Consider the following 27808-nt stretch of genomic DNA (forward strand, 5'->3'; position numbering starts at 1 on the left):
TTACAGTAATTCTATTTCCAGCTATCGTTATGAGGCTGGCTTGTTGTTTCTGTTTTTCTTTCTGAGCCAAGCATTATATACAGATACTTAAAAAGTAATTTAGGATTAGAGAGATGGCTCAATGATTGAGAGCACTGTATGCTCTTCAAAGGACAAGGGCTCAATTCCCAGCACCCACATGGCAGCTCACAACTGTTTGCCATGCCAATGCCCAATTCCCAGGGATCTATCACCTTCACACTAATGTACATATAATAAAATTAAGTAAATCATTCAAATAAGTAATTTAAAATCTAGTCATTTTTAGATAACAAATACTAAGAGCTCAGCTTCCCAGTGAGTACCCTCAGCCCACTGTGGATTGCATGTGTTCTGAAGTATAGATATTCACATAGGCTACGATTTCTATTCTCTAGCTCCTTGGGATGCTACATGCAGCAACTCAGCTCTGTAACATATACAATATGTTCAGGGTAAGTTTAAGACAGCAGGGGCTATCTTATACGATAATCGCTCATCCACCTGCTACTTTTATAGTCCAAAGTAGCAGAGATTTGAGTAAGGTTGAAGTAATAAAATATTTAATTGCTCTTGATTCCTAAAAGGAGATGGGAGACTTCATTTACTGTTTGAGCCACTGACAGCTCTTGCATTATTATTTTTTTTTTAACCCAAAATTATATTCAACACACTTCAATGAAGGAGTGCAGCTGCTCTGGGGCAATATGACACTTAATGAGAGCTTTGCTTTTGCATGTTCCTTCAGTAATCTGAACCTCAGAAAAGCCATGCTTTGAACATCTGCTGAGACAAAATAAATCAGAATGTATAGAAAAAAAATGAAGATTTCTCCATTTTACACAAAGTGCTAAAAGCAGGTAGTCATCAAGTCTTACCATAACTACTCTTCTAAAGCAGTGACCCCTTGTAGTTTCTCCCACCTATAATCCCAACACTCAGAAGACAGAGGCAGAGGTGGTTTAGGAAAATGATGCACTACTGAATCTTCCCAGGTCCATTTGTCTTTTCAAGGACTCAGAAGCAAGAAGCAAGAAGCTGAGGCCTCACCAAGCAGAAAAAGCTTAGAAGGGAAGTGGTCTTTGCCCCAGGAGGGGTGGGTGACTAGTCTGACTCTGTGGTTTCCTGCTGGATTACTCCTTCCCAAGCTTCTTCTTGTGATAGGAGATGATTTAACAACCCAGTGTTAGAACATTTCATGATGTACGACATGGACCTTCGCATCCAAAGAGCTAGAAGGCTAACTAAGAAGACTGTTGCGGGTGGTGCCAACTGGACCTGACAGAGATGCTGCACCGGTGAACTCACCAAATCTGAGAATGCCCAAATAGACCCGCACAAGAGCAAGCCGGTCAGCAGTGCAGCACAGCTGGGGGAAGGGCTCATATTGAGGAGCTACAGGCAGTCCGCAGCTCCTGGTAAAGGGAGAGCCAGTTTTCTTCAGGGGTGGACCACTGGTAGGTTGCTGATGCTGCAGTGTCATCCAAAATAAAAGAGGAGGACATGGATTTGAGAGGGAGGTGTTTGTGTGAGGATCTGATAAGGAGCTGTTGGGATAGGGGTGTATATAATCAAAAGCACTGTATTTGTGTCAAGATGATAGCTATTCTCTGTGCAAGAAAATGTGGAAGAATACGAAGCCATTTTGCCAATTATTTTCCTGAATTCATGTGACTTTCATGAACTCAAAGATTACTTTAAATAAGAACCATAATAAAAACATAAACATAATAAATCAATGTAATATATATAAATAATATGTATATAAAGAAATTAATTAAAAAGTAAACACTAAGCCTGGCGTGGTGGCACACTCCTATAGTCCCAGCACTCAGTGAAACAGAGGCAGGCGAATACTGTGAATTTGAGGCCAACCTGATCTACAAATCAAGTCCAGGGACAGCCAAGGCTACAACAGAGAAGCCCTGTCTTAAAAAAAAACAGTGCAGTGGTAGTGCACACCTTTAATTCTAGCACTCAGACGGTAAAAGGAGGTCAATCTCTGTAAGTTCGAAGCCAGCCTGGAATACAGAGCGAGTTTTAAAACAGCCGGAGCTACATATAGAAACCCTGTCTCAAAAAACAACAACAAAACCCAACCAAACAGGGAGCCCAGCAGTGTGACAGGATAGCACAAACCATTAATTACCTTCTGCCAGGACTTAGGACCAGCCTCCAGAGGCAGATGAAACCAGAGAGAACAAAGCTGACAATTCTTTCCCTGAGAAAACAACAGCTAAGTCAAATTCCTGAGAAACCTAACCCTAAGGCTCACAAACAGCAATACGGGGCGACAATTTCTCCCACACACTGGCTAACACAGGTGTAGCCTTGAGCCATTATCCTGCCTCTGTCTTTTTCCATTCCTACATATATTTGTTTCAATAAGGAATTCACAGATGTTTCTTCCAGGAAAGCACAGCAATTTAAATGCTATAGCAATTTAAAGTTAAAATCAGGCCAGGCAAATGATGGTACACATTTGTAATACCAGTACTCAGAAGGCTAATGTAGGAGTCTCATGCATTTTAATCTAGCCTGTCTATATAGCAAGTTCCAGGATAGCATGGGTTACATGGTGACACACCCTTCATTAACAAGTAAGAGGAAGGAAGGGAAGAAGGAAGGAAGAAAATTAAATTTTAAAACTACTATATTGGTTTGCTTATCATAATACAATAAAATGGTTGTATAATAATGCACATACTTTTTAATTGATTCACTAAGAAATTTTACCAAATATTATTCCCTAAGAACACCAATGCTGGGCATCGCGACACGTGTTCAATCCCAGCACTTGGAAGGCAGAGGCGGGGAGATCTCTGACTGTAAGGCCAGCCTGGTCTACAGATCAAGTTCCAGCCAGCCAAGGCTACACACAGAAACCCTGTCTCAACACTGGACCACACATCATTGTGAATATAAGCATCACTCTGAGCATGCTAGCTATGCTGCAACATGAGAGCATTGGTTTGCACCAATATCCCCAAGGCTTACTGCCTGTCATCACAGTAGAAGCAATGGGACAGTGTTATCAAGACAAGTAATGAATGAACGAAAACAAAGGCACATTTTTCTCCTATTCAACTTCAATTCCTTGCCATCTATTCAGTCTCTTTGGTTAGCCACATGCCAGGTTATAATCCCCAGCATTAAGCATAATACAAGCTGTGTGTTGTGGCTTACTGAGTCAAAGCCAGCCTAGGCTACACAGACACTCTTAAAAAGCAAAGACATATTAGGAAACTGCACCTATGGGAAATGATCACACACATTCTCAGACGCAAACATCTAAACCGCAGGAGCATTTTTGTACTATAGAATGGTGGTTATTAAAAGTACCATTTTTCCGGGTAAAGTGTACCTGATTATGTACTGGATAATATCTTTTTTTGGCATGTCCCTTCCCTGAACAAAAGAACAGAATTGGAATTACACACAGCATTACTAGCATCCCCATGATAAATATGGAAACTGTACAGTACACTTGTGTTTTATAATCGCAGCACACTGGGATAAAGGGTCATGTAAAAGGAACTTTTATTGGCCTGTTTCAATTGTTGTCTTGGAGGTTTACTGCCTCTGTCTGATAACCTAGACCTAGTCCTGGGAGCTTCTAGCATCTGTACAATCTAACCTAGGCCAGGAATGGTTTCGGCCTCTGGGACTTACTGCTGAAAAAACTCACCCTTTCTTGTTCTTTCTGAACTCAGAGCTGATTGGTTCAACTCAGCTGTTCTGGCTCAAACTCCTCTCTCAGCTGACTTAGTCAATCTGAATTCTCTCTCAGCCCAGAATTGCTCAGCTTGGGCTCAAACTAACTCCAGAAATCTGCTCTAATCTCCTGGCTCCTTCTCATTCTCTGACTCATTCTGTCTTCTCCTGAGCTCTCTCTGTCTGCAACCCATGTATTACTGTCCTGGTAAAACTGCATCCTCTCTCTCTCTCTCTCTCTCTCTCTGCATTGCCCACTGAGTAGCTTCCCTTTCCTACCTTATCTTACTCTGTCAAATCTCTGATTCATCTCTTAGACATCACTTTCAAATATGGGTACTTCCTTCTACAAACTATCTTTACCTTCATTATTTGAGATTAAAGGCATGTACCATCATGCCTGGACCTACGCTTTTCTTGACCTGAAACTTGTTCTATACCAGGCTGCCCTTGAACTCAGATCTGCTTGCCTCTATCTCCTATATTAAAGGCTTGTCTGTATTACATCTGGATCACAAAGACCTAGGAGGTCTTTGGATGTGATCTCTTGTCAAAGCAGCCATGTTCTGATTTAAAATTCCTGGACAGGATCACGTAAAGTCTGAAACCAAATACCATGTAGTAATGGCTGCCTTCCTGAAAACTAGCAGGTACCTGTAGCACTGCTAACAAAGCACAACTTTAAATCTTCATGTAAAAATTGAAAATTACAAAAAACAATATTCCTTAAATTTGTATTAAATATTCAGTTTTATTGTGAATATTCAGCCACAATCAACACACCCCAGCTTTTATTTTTAACTGAGTCTCGACTGCTCAATCTACAGCAGTGCTGACCCCCATCTGTGAAGCATTAGCATCCATGCACCACAGAAAGGCCAGAGCCACGCCTGAAGCAGGCAAGGGCAAAGGCAGCAAGTATAGGCTTGCTGGCCTTTCCCCTTCATCACAGGCACTCTGCCTTTTGCAACAGATACCACAATGCATTACTGAAAAGGTAGTTACTTGAAATGGCAATTAAATAGGTAAATCCAGAGGTTTAAGTAAAAAAAAAAAAAAAATATGCAGGTTTAAGTGAACGAATTCTTACAAATTTACTAAAAAACTTATACTGAAATGTATAAAAGTAAAAAAGTAGAAACAGTTATCTAAATTTTTTTTCTTTAATGTTTCTAGCATTTAGGATCTTTAGATCATGCACTATAGAATATATACATGCTTAAAAAAAAAAAAACACTCTTGTCCATGTCCATTTAAAAAAAACCAACTAACAGAGTAAACACACCACACCAGTTTTAAACTCAGCAACATTTTTAATTTTGTAAAGTCTAATTTTCTCAGCTGGAAGAGCAGTCAGAACAAATAGAAGACAGTATCTGAAAAGACACATGAGTCAATACCAAATTCAAGTCAATCTCTGTTGAGGGCAGAGACAAATTCCTGCATTTCAATTTCAATATCCAATTCAAATACCACCATGCCACTCCAAACCCAAACTGTTTCCTCTGAAAAAGAGCTTTTTACAAAACTGACAGTGTATGACAGATTAAACAAGTCTTTCAGCGATTTCCTCAGCTACCACAAAGCAGGGCATCAATGTATAATTATAATAATGGGAACATTTAACAATTAATTGAGCCAGCAAAAGCTGAACCTCTAGAGCTTAGTTGTTCAAACTCTTTGCTCACTAAGTAAAGAGGCAGAGGACCTCACATAACTGCAGATCTCAGTCCAATTAGACTCTAGGCAAATACAAATCTCGTCTGTCACAGACCAGTGGACTGATATGACTAGCAGCATGGAGATCTTAACAAAGATCCCCAGTCTTCTCTGCATTCTCTCCAGGCTAAGTACCTATAGGTTTCAAGGTCAACAGAAAGGGTCTCTCAAAGGCTGTCAACTTGCTGCCACAAACAAGACCCAGAGGCACAGTGCAAACACATCTCTGAAGACCACCACAGTTTGTAGCAATGTGTAGGGTAATAACTTGCATCTCTCATTCAGTTGTTGGATTCTGAGGCACCGATACACAACAAGGGCTAGACACACCCCATTTTTAATGTTCTTTTCTCAAGTTCACAGACTGACTTTCTTTTCCTTGACCAGTATTTCTATAATAGTTGCCCATTTGGTATGCTTGTAATATTTCCCAGAGTACCAGGATTAAAGGCATGAATCACCATGCCTGACCAAAATCAAGTCTTTAAATGTACAAAAAATATAAGATGTGGGATGGAAGATGGTTCTGAAGTTAAAGGTACTTGCCACCAACACTGATAACCTGAGTTCCAGTACTCAGGACCAACATGCTGGAAGGAAAAAATGAACTCTGGCCTACACACCCAATAGATAGAAAGACTTCATATATTTTTTACAACTGTATCTTATTACATATATTATTTATTTATATTTTGCGGAGGGTTGAGTCGTAAACTCAGCCTTTGTTTTTGTGGTGCTGGGGTCAACCCTAGGACCTACTACATGCTAAGGACCCACTCTTATTACTGATCTACCTCCAGCCCATCCCTGAATAAACTGCCAAGCCTAAGAAAAAGCTAACCTAATGATGGGGCCACAAAACATATATGAGAAAACCATGGCCTACAGGTCTACTTGGACCTGTTCCCTGTTTGCACAAAGCTCATAGCAAAGGATAGATTTGGTTTAGGTTTTTTGTTTTTTTTTTCCCATGATAAGCTGCAGGGGTGAGCTTTAAAATATGTATCATTTCTTGGCTTGTGAAAATTATATGAACTTCAAATTTCAACACCTATTAAGTTTTTACTGGCATACAGCCAAGCTCACTCACTAAACGTCATTTATTATCGTTCTCATGACAAGGGGCAGAGACCCTGCTGATGCTCACTAGAAACAGAGAAGTAGCCCCCAGGTCATGCTGTCCATAGTACAGAGCCAACACCCAGCTTCAAATGACCACTCACCATCTGCCCATGTGCATATCAGGACCCTTTTGCAAATGTCTTTACCAGGACGACTGAGTAGCTGCAGTATCACCATTACAAATTCCTTGCCACACACATTATTTGGGCTTAAAATTAAGCTCCTATCATGAAATCCAGAGCAATGACAGCAAACATTCTCACCTGTACAAAGAACCTCTCCTTCCAAATGGGCCCACATGGGCCCAAATGGGCCCAAATGGGCCCACTCTGGAAGTCCTACATTTCTAAGGCACCCATCTGCCATCCTAATGGCACAAAAGACCTTCAGAAGATAACCAAAACTAGTGAGAAAAACAAACAAACAAACAAAAAACCCCACTGAACCACCAAATGGCACACAAAAACCATTCTAATAGCCAGGAAGATTATACACTCCAAAAAAGACCCACACCCACAGCTCAACAATCTTATCGTTAGAGATTATGTACTCAACAGTCTTTTCTGCAAACAAATAACCTCAAAGACTTCCCAAGGGATTCTTCCAACATCAACTGCCCCACGCCCATATTAACAGCCAACTACTAAAAAATGAATAGCTATGACAATGCTCCTCAAAGGAAGGCACCTGCCACTGCTGGCGCCAATCTGTGAAATGCTGGACACTATCTTAATACCTAAAACACAGCATGAAATGGAGGGAGAAAGCCCTCTGGCACTGCTGGAGCAGACCTGCAGAAGGAAAAGCACACAGTAGTTACAGGGAGGCTACTGACTGAACGTGGTGAGCGCGTTCAGTGAAGGGGCAAAGTAGCTTTGGAAGGTGTTGAGAACCTTGGGCTAAAAATCTTGACCGTTGTTGGTATCAGACGACTTGACCTTTCCAATAGTGGTATCTTTTCAAGATCTACTGTACTTATTATATGTGTATGTATAAGTTTGTAAGCATGTACACCATGTGAGTGCACAGTGTCTTGAGAGGGCCAGAAGAAGGTACCAGTTCCCCTGGAACTGAAGTTACAAGTATTTATGAGCCACTATGTATGTGCTGGGAACCAAACCAGGGTCCTCTGTAAAAACAGCAAGTGTAGATAGCCATTAAACCATCTTTACAGCCTCAGGGTGTCTTTTGATGTTATGTAATTGCTTCAACTTGGGATTATTAAAATAGAGTGCTCCCTTCAGTGACTAAGGGCACAAGATGGAAGTAAGTGCACCACTACATGCAAGTCTTGGAAGACACACAGCACACCTGGAGAACACACAAAGAGGTCTCTAAGTCAAAGGAGTAGAGAAGGGGGAGGGGGACAGCAGCAGAGACTCTTTGCCATGACTTCTACTGGTTTCCAAACAGGAATTTTTGTTGGTAGGTTTACAACAGAGGGACACCAGCCCCACAGAGGAGGACACCATGCTGGCACAGGGGGCAAGGCTCATCAGGGGCCAGTCAGGTTGTAGCTGGTGCCCAGCTACACCCTATAGAGTGCTTACCAGAAAGCACTCCAAAGTGTCATGGTAACTACAATCTGCTGCTGATATGAAAAACTTAACCTGCAGTCAAATGTAGCAGTGACATGGAATTCACTACAGTGATCAATACTCTCTAGATAGTGGCCAAAGACTTTAGCACAGACACTGTGCATACTTTATGAGGCCATTAAAATGATATTCCCTTTCTCTCAGGGCTCAAAACCAAGAATTACTGTAGTCTAAAAATTTGGAAGTTTACCTCTTTTCCACAAAGCTTCCTTCCCACAACTGTTATATTATCTCTGCCTTGTAAAATTTCAATCTCTCTCAGCAATCTCCCCCCCCCCTCCCAATTCTACCTCTATGTGGGCAGGGGTACTGCAAGTGAGAAGAATAAATTATTCTGCCCAGTTTGGGGAAATGAACTCTATGCATGCTGAATTGTCAATCTTTAGAACTGTATCATTGGTTTGGTTTTGGAGATAGGCCTTTGCTAGACATCCCAGGTTGGCTTAAAGTCATGACCCTCTTATTTCAGCCTCCTAAGTAGCTGGGGTACCAGGCATATAACATCAGAAATGGCTGAGCTACAACTTTGGGGGAGGGGCAAAAAACTATACATTTTGTATTTTACAAGAAATCAACCTATTTCCTTGAAAAATAAAGTGTATTTCTCCTTGTTTTGTGTTGCTAGGCATGACCTCTAACACTGAGATGCAGGGGTCGACGGTGAGAGCCAGTTTTCTCCCTCCACCATATGGTTCCCAGGTATTAAACTCAAGTTGTCAAACTTGGTCTCAAGCACCTTCACCTACTCAGACATCTGTCTCACTTGCTCTCAAAACTCTTAAGGACTAGAAACATACAAACAAGGCCAAAGCCTGAACGACAGACGTCCTCTCTCACCCACCACTGGGCCACCCTCAGGTCTCCACTCATTCACAGCCAAGCTCACCCTTCTCTTTGCGATCTACCAACTTTAGAGCATCCAGATTATGCCCAAGAAACTAATCAGAATTTAATTCATTTGCTGCTTTTTAAACTTTTATTGTATTACAGTCTACTTCAAAATTCCAGGCCAGGAAACTGGAGAGATGACTCATAAGTTAAGAGCATTCACTAAGTGATAAAACAGTACCCAACTTCTAGGTCTTATGTCAGTTAAAAAAATGATACAAAGTCTCCAGATCACACTTTCACAATATTCTGCTTAAATAAACATTTAATAAAAAACTATTAAAAAACAACATTCATCGATCTTCCAGAGGACCCATGGCCTCCATGGGCACTACACACATGTAGTGTATATATGTACATGTATATATGCAGGCAAAACACTCATTCCCAGAAAATAACCTTTTAAAAAAACAAAATCAAGTTTCAACTCAAAAAATGTTATTTTCTTAAAAATCAAAAATCCAGCTCTGTGGTTTTCTGTCTTAAAAAACTGGTGACATGTGTGAGGAAATCCCAGAACTAAGGGGTAAGCCTAGTGAACCTAGGTAACATGGGTGGGGGTGGGGTGGAGCACCTCCCGGGATCCATTTTGTTTCGCTTTGGTTCTGCGGAAATACCACTGAACTACATGCAAATGGCAAATACACTGAAATGCTGATCCTTTCTGGCTCTCAGGATAATAAACTCATTTTCAACTTACACATTAATTGAAGGAAGCTGGGAAACGCTGACCAAATAAGTGATTATCAAAAATGTAATATAAATTTAAATCACCTGAGAATCTCATCAAATAAACATTGATCATGATTCAGTCCATCAGCGTTGGAACCTGAGAGTTTGCATTTCTGACCAGTACTTTAAGTGCTGAGAATTGAGACAGGCCGTCACTTGACTCAATGATCTTCCCTTTATGAAATAAAAAAGACATGGCCAGTCTCAAACTTTCTGACAATTCTGCTTCTAATTTTAATAACTTTAAAATGGCATTTTTTTCTCATTTTACCTACCCTTATAGATAAAAATTATCACTTTTATATGATGACAAATGTTCTTTTACATACCCAATTTGAGTAACTTCCAAATACACACTAAAAGGAAATCCTTCCTTTGGGATCAAGAAATGCTATGATATTTCAGAAGAACCAGAAGAAATAAAAGTTAATTAATCTGATCTACAACTAAAAGTATATTATAATATAATTTAAAAATAGGAAATAGGGCCAGTAAGATGGCCAAGCAGGCAAAACCTCTTGCTGTACAAGCCTGAAAACTGGAGTTTAGATCCCTGGAACCCATGGTAGGAAAGAATTATTTCCCCCAAAAGTTATCCTCCACCCCCACACACATGCCATGACACATGAGGCTCTTCCAATAATAACAATAATAATAAATTTAAAAAAAAGGGGGGGGAGAGGGGTTCTCAACAGTTCTGAAGATGCACCTTCAAGATGAAGCAGCGCCCAACCTGGATCGCTCAAACCTGTCTCCCTAGCAACAAAGCTCTTCCTGCCCGCCCACCCCTACCAACATGTGTGCAAGCCCTGACTTGCACACCACTGGTTTAAGAGGAGGAGAGTTGCAGATATAATGAGATTTAGCCTCAAAACACCTGATGTCCTCATAAGAGGGAGGGGTCTGACAGGCACCACTCACTTAACCCACTCATTTGGTCCTGAGACCCTAGTAAACTACCACTGCTTTAGTATGCTTCCTCCCAAGTACCAATAAGATCTACAGCGGAGCAAGGCAGTGCAAACTTGTAATCCCAGCAGCAGTTCATGGTCTTGGGGTGAGGGTGACAAGCTTTTCATTAATGTACTAAATATATATAGAAAATGACAAAGAGTAGCCAAATTCACATAAGCACCACCAACAAAACAAAGCATGGGCAGAACCCCTGGGGTTCCTCTCATGCTAATTCACATACCATAACCCATAACCCGCCTTTCTCCTGACTTCAGAGATTACTTGGGCCTCTTTTGAAATGTCACATCAAAGGAATCATATACTATTACACTTTCGTGTTCATTCAACTTCTTACAGTTTTGTTTTGTTTTTTTAAACTATGTGTGTTCTATTTTAATTCAAATGGACAGTCAGGCTTCACTTCCCCTCATGTGGATTATTTCCAGTTTAATTCCATTTGCATCAAAATAACACATCTCAATTCTACACTATAAGTAAAAGAACATTTTCACTGGGTAAGTTTTAGAAGGTACGACATAGATATATAGACAGACAGACAGACACACACACACACACACACACACACACAAATGACAACATCTCTTAAGGAAACGGAACATGCCTGGGAATGAAAAGCAATGGCACTGATCTGATGAAAGCCTAAGAACTAGGCCAAGGCTACAGGCCTGAATAACAAGGCAGGGGCAGGGTCACTAACAAGGACAGATCAAAGTTAACTCACAGATGAAGAACAAAGAGGAACAAAGTTCAGTGCTGGACAATGCACAAACGTAAATCTTAACAAATTCTAAGTGATACCTATTTGCTTCTAATGGGATAAGGAACAAAACAGCCTTTCTCAAAATACCACTGAAAGGCTCATTCTTTTGATTGGTTGGTTATTGCTGTTGTTGTGGGGTTTCACTGGGAGGAGGGAAAGGTGATATTTTGTTTTGAGGCAGGGTCTGGGCCCCAAACTCAGATTTCCACCCGCCTCTGCCTGAGTACTGGGGCTAAAGGCATGCTTTAATAATAATAAATTAAAAAAAAAAGGGGGGGGGAGAGGGGTTCTCAACAGAGCTCCAAGCTACAGAGCTCATTTTTAATAACACTAAAAGGAGATAACCAAATTCACATTTTCCCACATATTAGTCAATTTAAAGAGCTGTCCAAACCTACCAATCTCTTGTAGCATTCTCTAAAGGTCCTGTTTGAGAGTCAACTAAGGAGCCATGCACCATGCCTGTATTTCCAGTGCTTGGAAGTAAAGACGGAAGCATCAAGACACATCAAGAATCAGTGTCCAGGAATGACTCAAAGCTTCGACTACAAAAAAAAAAAAAAAAAAAAAAAAAAAGCCTCGACTACATGAGACTGTCTTCAGGAATAAGAAAGGAAAAAAAGACACATGTGCACAGTAACACATGCCTTAGGGACCACTTGCTCAAGAGACTGAAGCAGGAGAGTCACAAGTTCAAGTCTTGCTGAGAGACTCAGTGAGACCCTGAAACTACACTTTTTAAAAAACAGCAGCTTAGTGGTAGAGAAAAGACCCCAAGTTCAGTCCCCGCTACAAAAATAATAGAGGACAGAGACAAGGACAGTGACAGCAACAATGAGACATCAGGAAAGAAAGCCAGAGGTGGGGGTGGGGTGTGAAGTCCATCTGAGAATCTAATCATAGAAAACCTACTCTTGGCTTTTCATTTGAAATGAACCTGAAGAATGGGCAAGTCTCCATTTAGAAATTATTTGGGTAAGGCAGTCAAATCATTTAGATTGAAATATTAACTCCCCAAGCACTCAATGGAAACCACTGGTCAAAGGCAAAGCACTTTACAAAGAGTCATACGCTCACTGTGCCCAGCAGAGCACAAACCACAGCTTCTCCAACAGTTCAAACACTATAGTCAGCTCTCTGCATCAACTGACTCTGCATGTGTGACTCCAACCACACATCAAAAATAACTAAAAGATGGCACAGCTATAATCTCAGTGCTCAAGGCAGAGGCAAGCAGATCTCTCTTAGTTCAATGCTAGCCTGGCCTACAGATCCAGAACAGCCAGGACCACAGAGAAAAGCCCTGTCTCAGGGTGGAGGATGGGGTAGGGTATGGGGGAGGGAGAAAGGGAGAGAAGGGGAAGGGGGAAGGAAGGGAGGGGGGAGGGAGGAATCCAACAGAGAAAACACACAGTGTCTGTGTCGTTACACACTGTCAACACAGCCACAGCATTTCCATTGTACTAAAAGTCTTAAGTAACCTATCAATAACTGTAGTGTATGAGATAGTATGCACAGGTCACATGCAATTCTATACATGTTTATACAAGAGACTGGAGGGGCTGAGGATAACTATCAGCAGAACCCCTGCTTAGCATGTGTGAGACCCTGTGTTCAGTCCTTAAAACTGTGCAAAAAAGGAAGAAAAAAAAAGTGACTTGAGCATCCACTTGGGGAGAAACGTATAAACAACACTCCCCAAGGACTTTATAAGAGCCAGAGTTTGTAATCACGCCATTAACAATCTACTCCCACACTTCTTTGAGAATAGGAAGAACTTCCCCTCAAGCTGTAAAGCTGAGCACTGTTTGCCGAGCACACTTCCTCCAAGTTAGCTTCCTTAGGGGGACAGCGGCAAAGACTATCGCAATCCATAAACAGCAGAGGCAGCAGGCGCTTTCAATGTCAAGAGGTTTTCTTGGCTGTAGGACTTCTCAGTTAACTAATTATCCACCTCTCCTGAGAGGACAGTCTGAGCAGCATTTCCCATAAGCATCTGACTCCTAGCACACTGAAACGCCCCCAGAGAGACAAATGGAAGAGTCCATGTTATACATGAGCAGGGCTGGCATTTGACACTGTACATTGCAGCTGGCAGTGATTCCAACCACCCATCCCATGTTACATGCCAGGGAAACAAGCACAACTTCCATTTTTGTAATAATCTACTCTTAATAATACAACCTAGTTCATTCCTTTCTCATGATTTACAATGAAATGAGCAGCCTAGTATTGTACTGCACAGCTGTAGTCTCTGCTTTCAGGGGGTTTAACACCATTGGGCCTGGTGAGAGAGTGCTTCTCAGGTCAGTCTATGCTTATCAGACCCTGTCTCTTAAACCAAAACATAATTAAAAGCAAACAAGGAAAAAAAAATACACTCTTAAGTTAAATGGGCCCTCAGTAAGTAAAGTGGTAGTGGTCTGAAGACTGGGCAGCTGAGGCATCCTTGTGGTCCATTCCTGAGTCTGAATCAACAAGAAGCACTCACAGCACCAGAGCCTGCAGAAGACTAATGATCCCTGGCAGAGCTTCCAGGCCTCACAAACGTCCCATCATTGCCAATTTCATAGCATACACCTTTCTTCTCAACTGTCAACCAAGAAAATAATAGTTGTAAACATGAGTTTGTCTAATAGTATTTTCTGAAAAATCAAAACAAACTCCTACATGGCTCCCCCAAACTATGGAATTTTATGAAAACAAATTCAGAAGCTGACCTCTTCTGAGTGAACTGACTGTGCTAGGTTAATGACATATTGGCATCCCTTAATCCCACTGCTGAGAAAAACTTCAAACTGGGTGAGACTGTGTTGAAATTCCTGTCATGGCTTAGCAAAGTAAACAATTCGAATAAAATGAACTATGATAGTTTTGCTAATTTCTGTAAGAAAGAAATAAAAAATAAAAAACAAACCTCTTTCTGTTCAGTTTAAGTTTCTGAAACAAACAGGGTCTCAAAAGACTAGTCAAATTCATGGTGATCCTCCCTCTCCCCACAGGCTTTGCTGGTGTCGAAGCTTCTCCATCTCTTCAATGCATTTCATCTACATGCTGGGTCTGCCTCTCTCTGAGCAAAGCCACAGGCCAGAGTATATTTACTGAAGGAATACAGAGTACCTGCAACTTTGTTGCTATCTTCTGTTGCCCCTGGTTGCTGAGCTCAAAGCTCAAGACTTTGGTAAAGGGTTACCCAGGAGTGATAAATCTTGCTTAGGAGACTTTTTAAAAAATCTTCTAGCTAATTGTGGTAGCACACACCTTTAATCCCAACACTAGGGGGAGGCAGAGGCAGGCAAACCTCTGTGAATTTAAGGCCAGCCTGATCTACATAGTGAGTTCTACAGCAGCCAGGACTACAGTGTAAGACCCTGTCTCAAAAACAAAGAAACAAAAACCTCTCTCTAGTTGCTGGTCAGTTCTAGTTCAACATAGAATATCCTGTTTCCCAGAATCATACTGTTTATTTGTCTCTACTATGTATTATTCCTTCTGCAAGCCTAATTTATGGCTAAAAATGAATTAAAATTTTTTAAACAGTTAAGTGTACAACTGATTGAGAGAGTAAGCATCATGACGAAGTAAGGTCATTCAAAACCGTACGAGCCAGAGAGGCGCCAAGTCTAGGAGGACACAAGCACAAAGTTGTTAAAGCCAATGTGGGGGCACAGCTCTATGTTCATTGACCAAATTTTGCTACCTCAGCTACTGTCTGCTCTCTGGACTCTGGGTCTTCCTTAGCAAATCAAGGAGATCTTTTCCACTGTGAGGCAGAGCCCACGACCCTCCCACAAGCCCTGCTCTTACCTCCTGGTCTGTAGACAACATCATCCTCGGTGATGTAAGATGTTATTTCACCAGTGTCTGTCCTCTCATACCGGGACTTCTTTTTAGGTGGTTTCTTTTTGTTCTTCTTTGTGGACTCCTCTGTGGTGGCACTGTTGTTATCATTGTCTTCATCCTCACTGTGATCACTCTCAGCATAATTTTTGGCTCCTCCTTCCAAAGTACAGCTCCTGCGAGGTCTGGCATTCTCACTCTCTCTTGCTTTGTCTCTTTTATCTCTCTCTCGGTCCCGATCCCGGTCCCGGTCCTTTTCTTTGTCTTTGTCTTTATCTTTGTCAGCTGTCATGATTCGCCACGTGCCTTCTTCTGTCCTCTCACGGCTAGGCCTCCGTGAAAGGTAGACAGTAAGCCTGGGCTTCAGTCTTCTGAATTTATCACTCAATTCCAGGGAAAATCCAACCACTCCAACAACCCCAACGTTTCAAAAATGCTAGGAGAAACAAAAAAGAAAAAGAAAAGAAAAAGGAAGAGTGTCAAATTGGGTTTTCTTTCCTGACTAAATGTTTCCTCTTATTTCTTTCCTAAAATACCATTCTACTTTTCAAAAACAGATAGAGAGAAGGCTCAGCAGTTAGGAACACTGGCTGCTTTTCCACAGGACCAGCCCTTGGTTCCCAGCTGCCAGTGCCCACGTAGCAGCTTACAACTGCCTGTAACTCCAGTTTCAGGGCATCCAATGGTCCCTTCTGGTCTCCAAAGGCACTGAATGCATGTGGTGTATATACACAGATAACAGAAAACACTGATACACCTAAAATAAACACATCAAGCCTTTCCTCATGTATTTATTTACTTTTATGTGTACATGTGTACTTGCATGAAGGAACCCACAGAGATCAGAAGAGAATATTGAGGCCCCTGGAGCTAGAGTTATAGGAAGTGATGAGCTGCCATTAAATCTTTTTTTTTAAACCACTATTCATGCTTCCAATATAAAAATATCCCACAGGCCAGAGTGGAAAAGCAAGACCAGTGATATACAATTTCATACAAACCTGAGCCTTGCCAGTTCACTGTGTGGAGTTTACTACCTAAAAATAAGGACTGCTGATCGGTGAGTGTACATTAAACTTCGTATACATTCGCTGTTTTCACCTTTTTTAAGGAAAAGGAAAAAGTATGGCCCAATGAGCATCATATAATGGGAGTAACTGTGCAAACTTAACTTCAACCCTGTAAATTTAAAAGGAAGTAAGTTCCGTGTGAAAAGCAATTTGCACAGCTATGGGGAATGTGGCATGAGTCACTCCATGCACTGCCTTCTGACGACCGCCTCCGTCTCCAAATTTCCAAAGCGCCTTTTAAAGAACAAAACAGTATCTGATTGACAATTTCAAATGAAAAGCCTTTAATTAGCTTACTTATAACTCACACATCTTCTCAGTCAACCATTCTAGCATTTCATAACAAAACACAACTTCCATTCTCCAGTTTTAAGGACTACTAGGTGGTTTTCAAACTCTTCCAAATTCCCACTATTAAACAGCTTCTTTAATGAACTTCTCCACAGCTAACGAAACCCCCTCACCCCAAAGCCTTAAGGTGGAAGAGTCTACAATGAAAAGAATGAAGCTTAAACCCAACCCAGCATAATTCCTAAAACTTTTTTACCAAGGAAAAGAGGTTTTACAAGCCAGTGTCTGAAATCCTAATAACTATTAATTTATTGCCCATAATCATCTGCCATCTTCCCCAAAATCTCATCTCATTTGAGAAACAAGTGTTACTAAATACTGTCTAGGTTCTAGGTGTTTGTGTCTAAAAATGAGGAGAGTGCTCAGATCCCTGCCCTCCATGCCAAGTTGCAACACAAGGAGGCAAGTGATCAGACTAAGAACCATCTGCTTTGCTATCGGGGACAGATAGGAAACAACATATGCAAACAAACAAAAGATTGGTCCTGTTTACTCAGCCAGTAACAGATAAAACAGTTTGCAATTATATGCTTCGAGTGCAGAAAAAAATTTCTCTCTGCAAGTCTGATAAACCAGAAAAGCCCTCTCCATCAGCACATCATATATCCTCAGGAATTAATTCAGGAAAATAAAAATGTTAATTGTCTCTGAGAGATGACTGAAGAAAGAGCAACAGTGCTGGCCACCTAAATACAGAAGGCTCAAAGTAACACAAACCTCGATTATTTCTTTCCATGTAGAAAATGTTCCCAGATAGAATTTTAATTTTAAGCATATTTCAAGAGAGGGAAAGGATTCTAGTGCTCATAAAAACAAGCCAATAATACAAGAAAGAGGCCTGGCCATGGATGAGGGATCAGTGGTTCAGAGCACCAGCTGCTCTCCTAGAAGGGCAGAATGTAATCACCAGCACTCATGTGGCAGCTAACAACTGTCTACAAGCCCAGTTCCAAGGGAATCCAAGGCCATTTCTGGCCTCTGGGAGCACTGCAAACACGTGGCACAGACACATACGCAGGCAAAACACACACAAGTACAAAATAATAAAGTAAAACAGAATAAAAAAGGAAGTAGCAGATCAACTAAACACAGCAGCCAAAGTATCCCTCTAATGTTGAACTCATTCATATGAGGTCTACTCCACACCCATCAAGAAGGTCTTAGGCTGGTTTCTGCCTTGGTTGGTTCAGTAACTGTTCCAGGGGCCTGGAAAGATAGATGCCCAAAGGTTAGGAATGCTCACTGCTCGAGAAGAGCAGAGGTCAGCTCCCAGCACCCACATCAGGTGACTTACAACCACCCGTAACCTCAGCTCCGGGGCATTTGATAACTTCTTCTGGTCTACTGGGTAACTGCAGTACTATGTGCATAGTACCACTTGCTAAACAACATGGGGAGCTGAGTTCAAATCCTCATAATCTATATATAAATGGCCAGTTGTAGCTATACACACTGTAAGCTCCATGTGAGAGAAGGCTGACTGAGGATTGCTGGGGCTTTCTGGCTACCAGGCTAGCTTCAGGCTCAGTGAGAGATACACCTCAAAGGAATCAGGTTAAAGGTGTTAAAAGCAAGACACCCAATGTCTAATTCCAGCCTATGCACATACACGTGAGTGCATGTATACCTACACACACACACAGACACGCCTTTCTGGTGCAAAAAGAATTCTGCATTCTAAGAAAATTATCTCACAGAGGAAGAGGCTTGTTCTCCCTTCCCAGCTGACAGCTACAGTGTTTTAAAAAGAATGTATCAACTCCAGGGTAACTGTAGCAAGAGTGTGGGTGAAGGGATAGGGTTGAACAGGAAAAGAGTAACACAGGGAGAAGCCATCCTCCGTAAAGTATGAAAAACTTAAATCACAAAAAGAACTAAAGTTAATTACATAATTAAGTAAATTTTCAAAAATATTCTCTTGAATTATGTAAGACCTACTTATTTAAGAAAGCCTGCCCTGTCTGAGTTTTCCGTCCTTTAGCCATCTCAGTTGCTTACACCAGACTCCAAAAGACAGCAAGTGCATGCAGGGAACCTGGTTAATTACTCTTCACTCAGCCACAACAAAAACTACCCTTACTTTTCATATGTGCAACCACACAAAAGGTATTCTCAGCATTTGCAGCTTATCAAACACACCCTGCATCATCTCTGTAACTTACTCACTGCTCTGTCACCTGCTCTCACTAACCGTTCTCTCTGAAATTAAAAAAAAAAAAAAAAAAAAAAAGGCTGGAGAGATGGCTCAGAGGTTAAAAGCACTGGCTGCTCTTCCAGAGGTCCTGAGTTCAATTCCCAGCAACCACATGGTGGCTCATAACCACCTATAATAAGATCTGGTGCCCTCGTCTGGCCTGCAGATGTACATACAAACAAAAACACTGTGTGCACAATAAATAAAATGTTTATTTTAAAAAAAAAAAAAAACAGGATTTTTGGTGGTGAAGTGGGGGTGGCCTTTCAACTTCCCATCCACTGCAGCCAGTCAGTGTATTCCACAGTCCACCATAGGATGGTGCAACAGAGATGCAATGCGCCTGATTTTTTAATGATTTATTTTATCACTTTAATTATACGTACATATCTTTGTATGGGTATGAGCACGTATGTGCTCGGGTCCTCTGAAAGAGCAGTAAATGCTCTTACGTGCTGAGCCATCTTCTCAGTCCCACAACTGACCATCTAATGTGTACAATCCCATTTGTACCACTCCCTTTCAAAGGTTACAAAGGCAGCATGTCCTGACTACTCCTGTTCTCCAGACTCATCTCTCTACTTCTGCTCCCACCTCCACCTTCGTTGTGAGGCTCTACCAGCCTCAAAACACTTCCCCAGTCCCTGGAAGCCTCTTGACTATGAATATTCTTCCCCTCCCACAGCCTAACTTCTATTTACCCAGTTATGGGCACTATTGCTCTCCAAACCCAGGATCCTCCAAGGCTATTCAGTCTAGCCTCTCACACTGAACCATCCTGCCTATGAAACAGCTTCCAGAGATCTCATTACTGTTCCTGATAATTAACTTGTATCCCTTCCCCCAGTAACTGCAAAGTACGTGAAGATGAGGACCATGTCCACAAGGACATATGCCGTAAGACAAGTCCCACTACAGGACTGCTCACATTCTCAAATGCACAGACGTTTCCTCCTTGTTTCCCTTTAACCCTTTCTTTAACACCTGCTGAAGGGGTATCATCAATGCCTTCTGGGAAGTCGAGTCTCTCTTCCCTTAGATTCCTAGCCTGGTTCTATAATGGACAGAATTGTTCTTCTAGCTCCTGTTCTGAGTCGAACACAGGTTCTGGCAAGGTACTGCCTACAGCCCTCTTTGTATATGCATCAGCAGTTAATTTAATGTAGGCGCACAAGCTCCAGAAACCACACATACTCAGGGGATCCACAAAGTCTCCCCACCTGTGTGCCCAGTTGTTCCTTCCACTGCTCACCAAGCATGAAAACTATCTCCTCTCAGTCTCTCCTAAACACTAAGCAAGCATGCTGTCCTATGACCTTTGCCCATGCCAACTGTTAATGCAAGCTGATGTCTTTAATGTCTCTTATCTTTCATCCTTAAATCCTTAAATCAATAAATCCTGTCAGTGTAACTCATAAATTTTTGCATCTATTTCTGAAGGCCTCCCACACCAAACTTTCATTTAAGCACCTAGCATGGCTTTCCTGGCTGGTTTTTACATCCAGCCCTTCAGACCCCAATATTATTCTTTTCTACACTGTGACCAGGTCTCTTTTCCAAAGAGCGAATACCATCCTGTTAACCTTCAATACTTCAGTGGCTCCCCAGTTTAAAAAGTACACCATAGTTCTAACACACTTGGAGGTCTCTTCCTCACCTCATCCTACACCTCTCCTGCAGGCTCTGACACCCACATTTGGGCCTGAGTGCACAGCCCTGCCTCCATATGCTATCACATAGATCCCAACTTTGCCTCCTCTGCATACTTTTCCTTCTGTTGTTCTTGCTTCTTCTGCTCCTCTCCTGCCCTTTAGCTTATAGCTCAATAGGAACCTCTTCAAAATATAATGCCCTGTCCAAAATGCTGAGATTTCTTCATTGCACTTTACTCAACTAGAATTTTATATTCATTAGCATGACTTTATTAAGCTTGTCTTCACCTCCAAGCTAGACATTCCTTGAGCTATTGATCTTGATTCACTCCTGGCACATAAAGACAGGGCATAAATAATTATTTCTTTCTTCCCACCCTCTCACATAAGTGAGATCTATAAAGAGGCCATTACAAGATTTCCTTGGGAATATACTTGAGCTGGTTGATAAGCCATAAACGTCAATGCTAAGAAGCAACAAGAACAGCACTGTAGGCGAGAGGGATTTAAAAATTTAAAGGGTGTCCAATTTTTAAACTGATGTCCTTGATGGCAACTATGGCAGGAGAAGTAGGAGTTACGTTTCAACAGAGGGTAGGCTGCACTGGAAGCCTCTAACTAAAACAGCAGCACTCAACTCAATGAGTAGTTACTATGTACTAAGCATCTTACCCTTTTTAGTTCACTTCATCTCCACCACAACGAGTAACAGTGTTAATTTATCATTCAAACCAAGATACAGCTGAGAGTAAAGAAGAGACATCATTAGCAATTCTGAAAGAAAAATATATGCAAACCATACCAGACTGTATCATGGTGACTTCCACAGCCCTACACAACTCAATAGGTTGTTGTTATAGAAATGCCACAACAGCAAAAGCAGGCCGAGAAAAGGGCTAAGCAACCTGACTAAAACCACACAGCTGATGTTTCTTACACCCAGTTTACAACCCACCCTCTAATACACTTGTGGTGCTGACATTAAACATAGGGCCTTGTGCATGGTATATAATTGCTCTACCACAGTGTTAAATCCCCAGACTCCATCCCCACCCATTCCTTCTCTCCCCTACTTCTACCCCCCTCCCCAAAGGATCCCACTATGTAGACCAGGCTGACTTTGAACAGTGGTCCACATGCTTCTGCCTCCCAAGTGCTGGAGTTAAAGATGCATGCACCTGGCCAGAGTCCATTTCTTAACCACAAAGCTACCCTGACTTAAATTTTGTGCCCTAAACATCCAAATAGCCCATGTAGTGAACAAAGAAACCCTGGTGCTATTGTAGACTATTAAAATTAAAATTAAAACAACAACAACAACATTGGAAACAGACAATTTTATCTGGCAGTGAGAGCTATTTTCCACTGTGAGTCGTGAGTGTCAGACCAAGCCTGATGGTTTATGCCTCTAAATCCTAGCATTTGGGAGGCAGAGGCAGGCAGATCTTTGTAAGTTGATCTATATAGTGAGTTCCAGGCCAACCATGGGGGAATGGGGAGAGGCATAGGGGGAGCTAAAGGATCTAAAGAGATGGTTCAGCAGTTAAAAGTATACACTGTTCTTACAGAGAATCTGAGCTTGGTTCATAGCACCCAATTCAGGCTGCTCACAATCACCCATAACTCCAGCTCCAGGATATCTGATGTCTCTCTGGGTACCTGCACTCATATTCACATCCACACAAATAAACACACAGCTATCTATACATAATTAAGTCTAATAAAAAACAAGTCTTAGAAACCGTTTTAGCATTCTCATTTAAGAACAAAGTGAGCTAAGTGTGGTGGCACATGCCTTTAACCCCAGCACTAGGGACGCAGTAGGCAGCCAGATCTCTGTCAGTTGAGGCCAGCATGCCTATATGGCAAACTCCAGAACAGCCAGGTCTACACAGAGAGACCCTGTCTTAAAAGCAAAAACAAAACAAAACAAAACAAGAACGGTCTCAATTGGAAGTCCTTAGTGAGCAGTGTAGGCCTTTTTAGCTGCAGCCTGCATGCAAGAGGAAGCAAGAGAGGTGAGCAACTGCAGCTGGGTGACTTGCTTTCAAAGGGAAATCAATTTTCTTTGCCTGTTCTCTTTCATACCAACATGTCTGGGAAAGAAAATGTAATGACTTTGGCTCTAGAAAAGGAAATGTCACTCTGACACTTGTATTCACGATGTGAGAAATCAGGCATTCTCATGAATAGAAACCTGCTGTGGAGCATGCCTCTCACATGCCAGGGAGTCACTGATGAAGCTGCAAAGTGGCACTGAAACATGGAATCTGCAAATCTGTACAATCAGGAAAAGATAAAACTTTCTCATCTGAAACCAATGTGACATGGAGTAGCTTTTCCATGGTTTAAGTGGTCCACCTGGCCAAACCTAACCACCCAAGAGAGGCAACAATTTTCTACCTGTGTGGTAACTATAAACACAATCAATCCCACTGGAGTTTATATGCTCACTCTCAGAATTCAGGGCTTACTGAAGAAACCAACATCACTGCGCAGAACAAAGGGGTCAAATGCAGACAGCAGCCTTTGTAGTAGGAAGCAAATGCTTTTGCTTTCACAGACAAGGAAAGCTAAACACTGAGTGGTACTTCGAAAACAAGCTTTGGAAGAAAAACTGAGAAAACTGAGATTAGTAGAATATCAAATAGAACACCTTAATTTCCTCCCTAAAGATATAATAAAAAAATACCTAGAAACAATGCAGAGGGTGGGAAGTACCCAAAAGAGCAAAATCTTAGTACACCATTAACAGCTCAACTAAAACTATGTATTTAGGGGGCAGAGAGATGGCTCTGCAGTTAAGAGCACTCTTTCAGGGGACTGAAGGTCAATTTCCAACACCCACATAGCAGCTCCTCACTGCTGTCTTCAGGCTTCATTGGGCACAAGTCACACACATAGAACACAAACATACATGCAGACAAAACACTCATACAAATAAAAATTAAGAAAAAAACTATTTTATCAATATAATCTGAAGTAGGATGAGATGCCCTATTAAAAAATAAAAAAAAATGTGAAACCTTATAGGTTTTGTGTGTGTGTGCATGTACATGTGTGTGCACATATGTGTATGTGTATATCCACATGCTCGTGTCAGTGAACATGTGGATGGAGATCAGACATTGACATCATGTCTCTTCTTCAGTTGCTCTCTACCTAATTTTTGAGACAGGATCTCGCACACAACCTGGAACCCATTGACTCACCAAGACCAACAAGCCAATAAATCTGTCTTCCAGAGCTAGGACTGAGGGCATGTGCTGCCACACCTGGCTTCTTACATGAGTGCTGGGGGTTCAAAAGCAGGTCCTCATACTTAGGCATCAAGCACCTCCTCTCCCCAGCCCCACTGCTCCCCCACACTCTCACGTGTGCCTTTGGCTATCACATACACAACTGTGTCACTGTGTACACAGCGTAGCAGTTTGTTCTATTCGGCCCAAGAAGAAAGATTCACAGTTCAGTCAAAACAAAGGTTCTTTTACAGTGGTACTTTCAACAACTGGAGCTAGATAATTATTTGCTGTAAGGCTGTGCTATGCATTATAGGATGCTTAGTGGCAATCACGGTCTCTACCAATGTAAGTTCTGTTAGAACAACACCAAGCTCTAATCAGAATCACTAAACAGAAAAGAAAAACCTCTCCAGATATTGCCACATAATCTCTGGGAAATAAATTTGCCCAAAGTTGAGAACTTAAATACCTGTTTTGTTTTATTCAAAACTTTGCCTGACTGACATGAAATCCACAGACCTAACACCATTACTTCCTTGTCCTGCTGGTTGTGGGAAAGGGACAATGGCATTATAAACACTCTAATGTGCCATGCTCCTTGTTCTCTGAAATAAACTGAACTGCCTGAAACAGTAATTACACAGATATCTCAAGCTGAATTAAGAAAACAGAAGCAAATATCTTGAGAATCGGAAAGCTGTTAGGAGCAATCCTCCTTTAGTGACTTGTTCTGCACCTGGGGCCAAGGTCGGAGAAAATGAGAAGACAAAAATGAGGGAAGTCAATTGCCAATCAGCCCAACCCTGGTCTGAATGGAGGAGAGAATTCTGAAGCTCATTTTCCCATAGCACAATTGTAAAGAAAAAACTAAGAAAGGAAACGAAAAACTTAAGAACAAAGCAAGAGGTTGCAGAAAGAGCTTAGTTGGTCAAGTGCTTGCCCTACAGTCCCCAGAATTCACATAAAAATGCCAAGCATAATGTTGTGTGCTTGTGCGCGCAGCACCACTGAAAAGGAAGACGTGGGGGGATTTCCCCTGGTTCACTGACCAGCCAGCCCAGCCTAGCTGGTAAACAGGCTAAATAAGACTCTGTATCAAAAGAGGTAGATAGACCCCACCAGGGTAAAACCCAAGGTTGTCCTCTAGCCTTCACATGCACAAGTGTTTAGGTCAGCCACACAAGAACATGTACTGTAGGGTTCCTTTGTATTACAAGTCCAGAAAGAACAGAAAGCAGACTGGTGGTCGCCTAGGACTTGAGGGTATACTATTTCCTTGAGCATGATGAAAATGTTCTAAAACTACAGGGATAGTTGTCAAAACTGTAAATTTACAAAGGCCATTGAATTGTATACCTGAAGTAGATTAATTATATGATGAGTAAATTATATCTCAGTACAAACTGTTCACAACATACACAAAAGCAGCAACATTACAAGCTTTATAAGAAAAGCTCACACTTTGCTCCAGCAAAGATGTACCTGCTTATGAGATTCGCAAGGATGAGCTACAACTCTGGATGAGAAATGCCTCTCTTAAGGATAGAAAAATCAATTAAACACACGGCGTTCTAGTTCATGAAATGCTAACTGTGAAAAGGCCACAGCACTAAAAAACGCAGCAGCTGTAATACTCACCATCATCAAAGAACATCTCTAAAGCAGATTTGTCGGCCAATTCCTCCCTCATTTCATCACTGCCCAAGAAACTAAATAAATGGACTTGGATAATCTGTGGCCCAAAGAATCTGTGATCTAGTGGAGTGGGGAAGAGAGAAAAATGCTGTAATAACTAGTACTTCAATGGGATAAGCACTATTGAGGAAAGGCCAGGTCTAGTGATGGGGCCATTAATTAATTCACAGCAATCAAGAGGTCACTTGTTTGTAGAAGAAGGAATCGTGAAGGGGGTGGCAATCTGGGAAGAAAAGCAGGCCAAGTTCAAAGGCCTAAGACAGGAACACCCCTGTAAAATGTCAAGGTATTTGAGACAACTGGTGGCAAAGAAGGATCGAAGAGATGGAGAGGCAGCTGGGTAGCATCTGCCCAAAGAAGAGAAAGAAAGCCTGAAAAACGATTTGTCTCCAGAAGTCCCCATCTGAGTTACATCTTAACAGACCTCCTGGTCTGAGCTGCTGAGGTTAGGGAACTGTTGCGGCACTTAGATTAGGATGTACTCTGCAAGGATCTGTCAAAAGGAGACTGGGTGTAGAAGGAAACAAAGAGGAGAGAGAGTCAGGAAGACAGTAACGATTTGGCTCACACTTACAAGGGAAGAATCACCACTGACCCATACAAGGAGAAAAAGAAAAGAGGAATTTAGTATGTGTTAGGTTTGAGATGCCTCACAGATAAAACACAGGCATGGGTCAAAAGGTCAGGAAGCTCTGGCTTACACATAAATCTAGCAGTCCTCAGCACAGAAACAGGACCAACAACTATGAGACTGGGTAGTAACAAAATATACTATCAGGAATAACAGTCAAGGCAAAAAAGAATATATTGGGGCTGAATCAGCTGATAAAGCACTTACTTAAAATGCACAAAACTCCCAGCACTGCATAAACCAGAGTAGCACAACATTTGGGAGGTGGAAGCAGGAGGATCACAGGAACAAAGGGTGGGGGAGAGAAAAAAGGAAAATAGATGGAAACTAACAGCGTATTATGGGTAGGCCAATAAGTCTGTGACGGGGCCGGTACGACACATGCAATGACAGGGCGATGGGAAGCCTGTACCAGGTCGTCACTGAGAGGAGCTCTCATACTTAACAAGTGCCTATGGACAAATTTCACTTTAATGCTGTTGCCAAATGCTACATTTAATAAAATCCGGGCAGCTCAAGTCCTGGTTGGTTCCCACTGGAGGATGACACATCAGATGGAAACACTTGCCCCTGCTGTTCCTTAGGGAAATACAACAGCTGCCCAAATGAAAACTTTTGCCAAGCTAGAAAAACTTAAGAGGAAAAAAGTGCCTGAGTGGTTCTCACACTACAAAATAATAAGTGTTACAAAACTGTAAAAACAGCTTTCTTATATTTTGAATACCTAAGTAAAAAATTTTAAGGTTTATTTAATGTGGTAAGCACATAAGTAAAAAACAAACTTTGGGGCTGAGAAGATGGCTCAGTAAGTAAAGCACTTGCCTTGCATGGGAAAGAATCTGGGACCAACCCCCACAGGTAAGATAGCATATACTTGTAATCCTAGGACTGGGAACACAGAAAGAGAAGGAACTCTGCTCGCCTACTTGGCCAATCCCAGTGAGAGGGTGTCTAAAGGAAAAACGGTCAGAGTAATTGACTGTTAAAAGTACTTGCCACAAAAATGATCACCTAAATTTGATGCCTGGAATCCCACATGATAGGAGAGAGTAAAGTGAAAGTTTCCTCTGAGCTCCACATGTGTGCCGTGACATAAGCACCCACCCACACAATGAACACACACGCATGAACACACGCACACACCTCACCCACATGCACACATGAATGCACTCTGTATGTACACACAATAAGTAAGGGAAAGGGTGGGCAGCACTGTCAAATGGAACCAAGGATGCCCTCAAGAGCCCACATGCACATGCATGTACATGCCCAAACAGGTGAAATTTCAGCCACAGAAAACAAAGTGAGAGATGGAGATGATGTAGAAGTTGGTGTCACAAGCTCAACCTAAAAGGATTCAGTGAAATGGAGCAAACCTAACATATTCTTCATGAAAACAGTTTTTAAATACCTGATGTATTAATTGGATTTTTTTTTTCAAAAAAAACTCTATGTACAAATTATTTCATAGTACAAGCTATTTACTAAACAGAAACAGGCTAAAACGGTATGTGATAATAACAGGAAAGCGTGGGTTTACAGCTAGCTGTGCAATTCAGCTGTAGAGTACTTGTACAATTTCCTCCAAGTATGCGCTGGCTCACCAG

At 41.7% G+C, this 27808-nt stretch overlaps 1 protein-coding gene across 5 annotated transcripts in view; it reads right to left on the reverse strand.

Moving 5' to 3' along the window:
- Rere (arginine-glutamic acid dipeptide repeats) overlaps positions 1-27808 on the reverse strand; it is a 342698-nt gene that overhangs the window by 200209 nt on the left and 114681 nt on the right. For all 5 annotated transcript variants that reach the window (XM_021648566.2, XM_021648562.2, XM_021648564.2 and 2 more), the window contains exon 2: positions 15334-15802. In XM_021648566.2, coding sequence (XP_021504241.1) covers positions 15334-15658 — 325 coding nt within the window. In that variant the 5' untranslated portion in view covers positions 15659-15802. The remainder of the gene's footprint in view (positions 1-15333; positions 15803-27808) is intronic.

This window comes from Meriones unguiculatus, chromosome 3, assembly GCF_030254825.1.
Source record: "Meriones unguiculatus strain TT.TT164.6M chromosome 3, Bangor_MerUng_6.1, whole genome shotgun sequence".
Lineage (NCBI taxonomy): Eukaryota > Metazoa > Chordata > Mammalia > Rodentia > Muridae > Meriones > Meriones unguiculatus.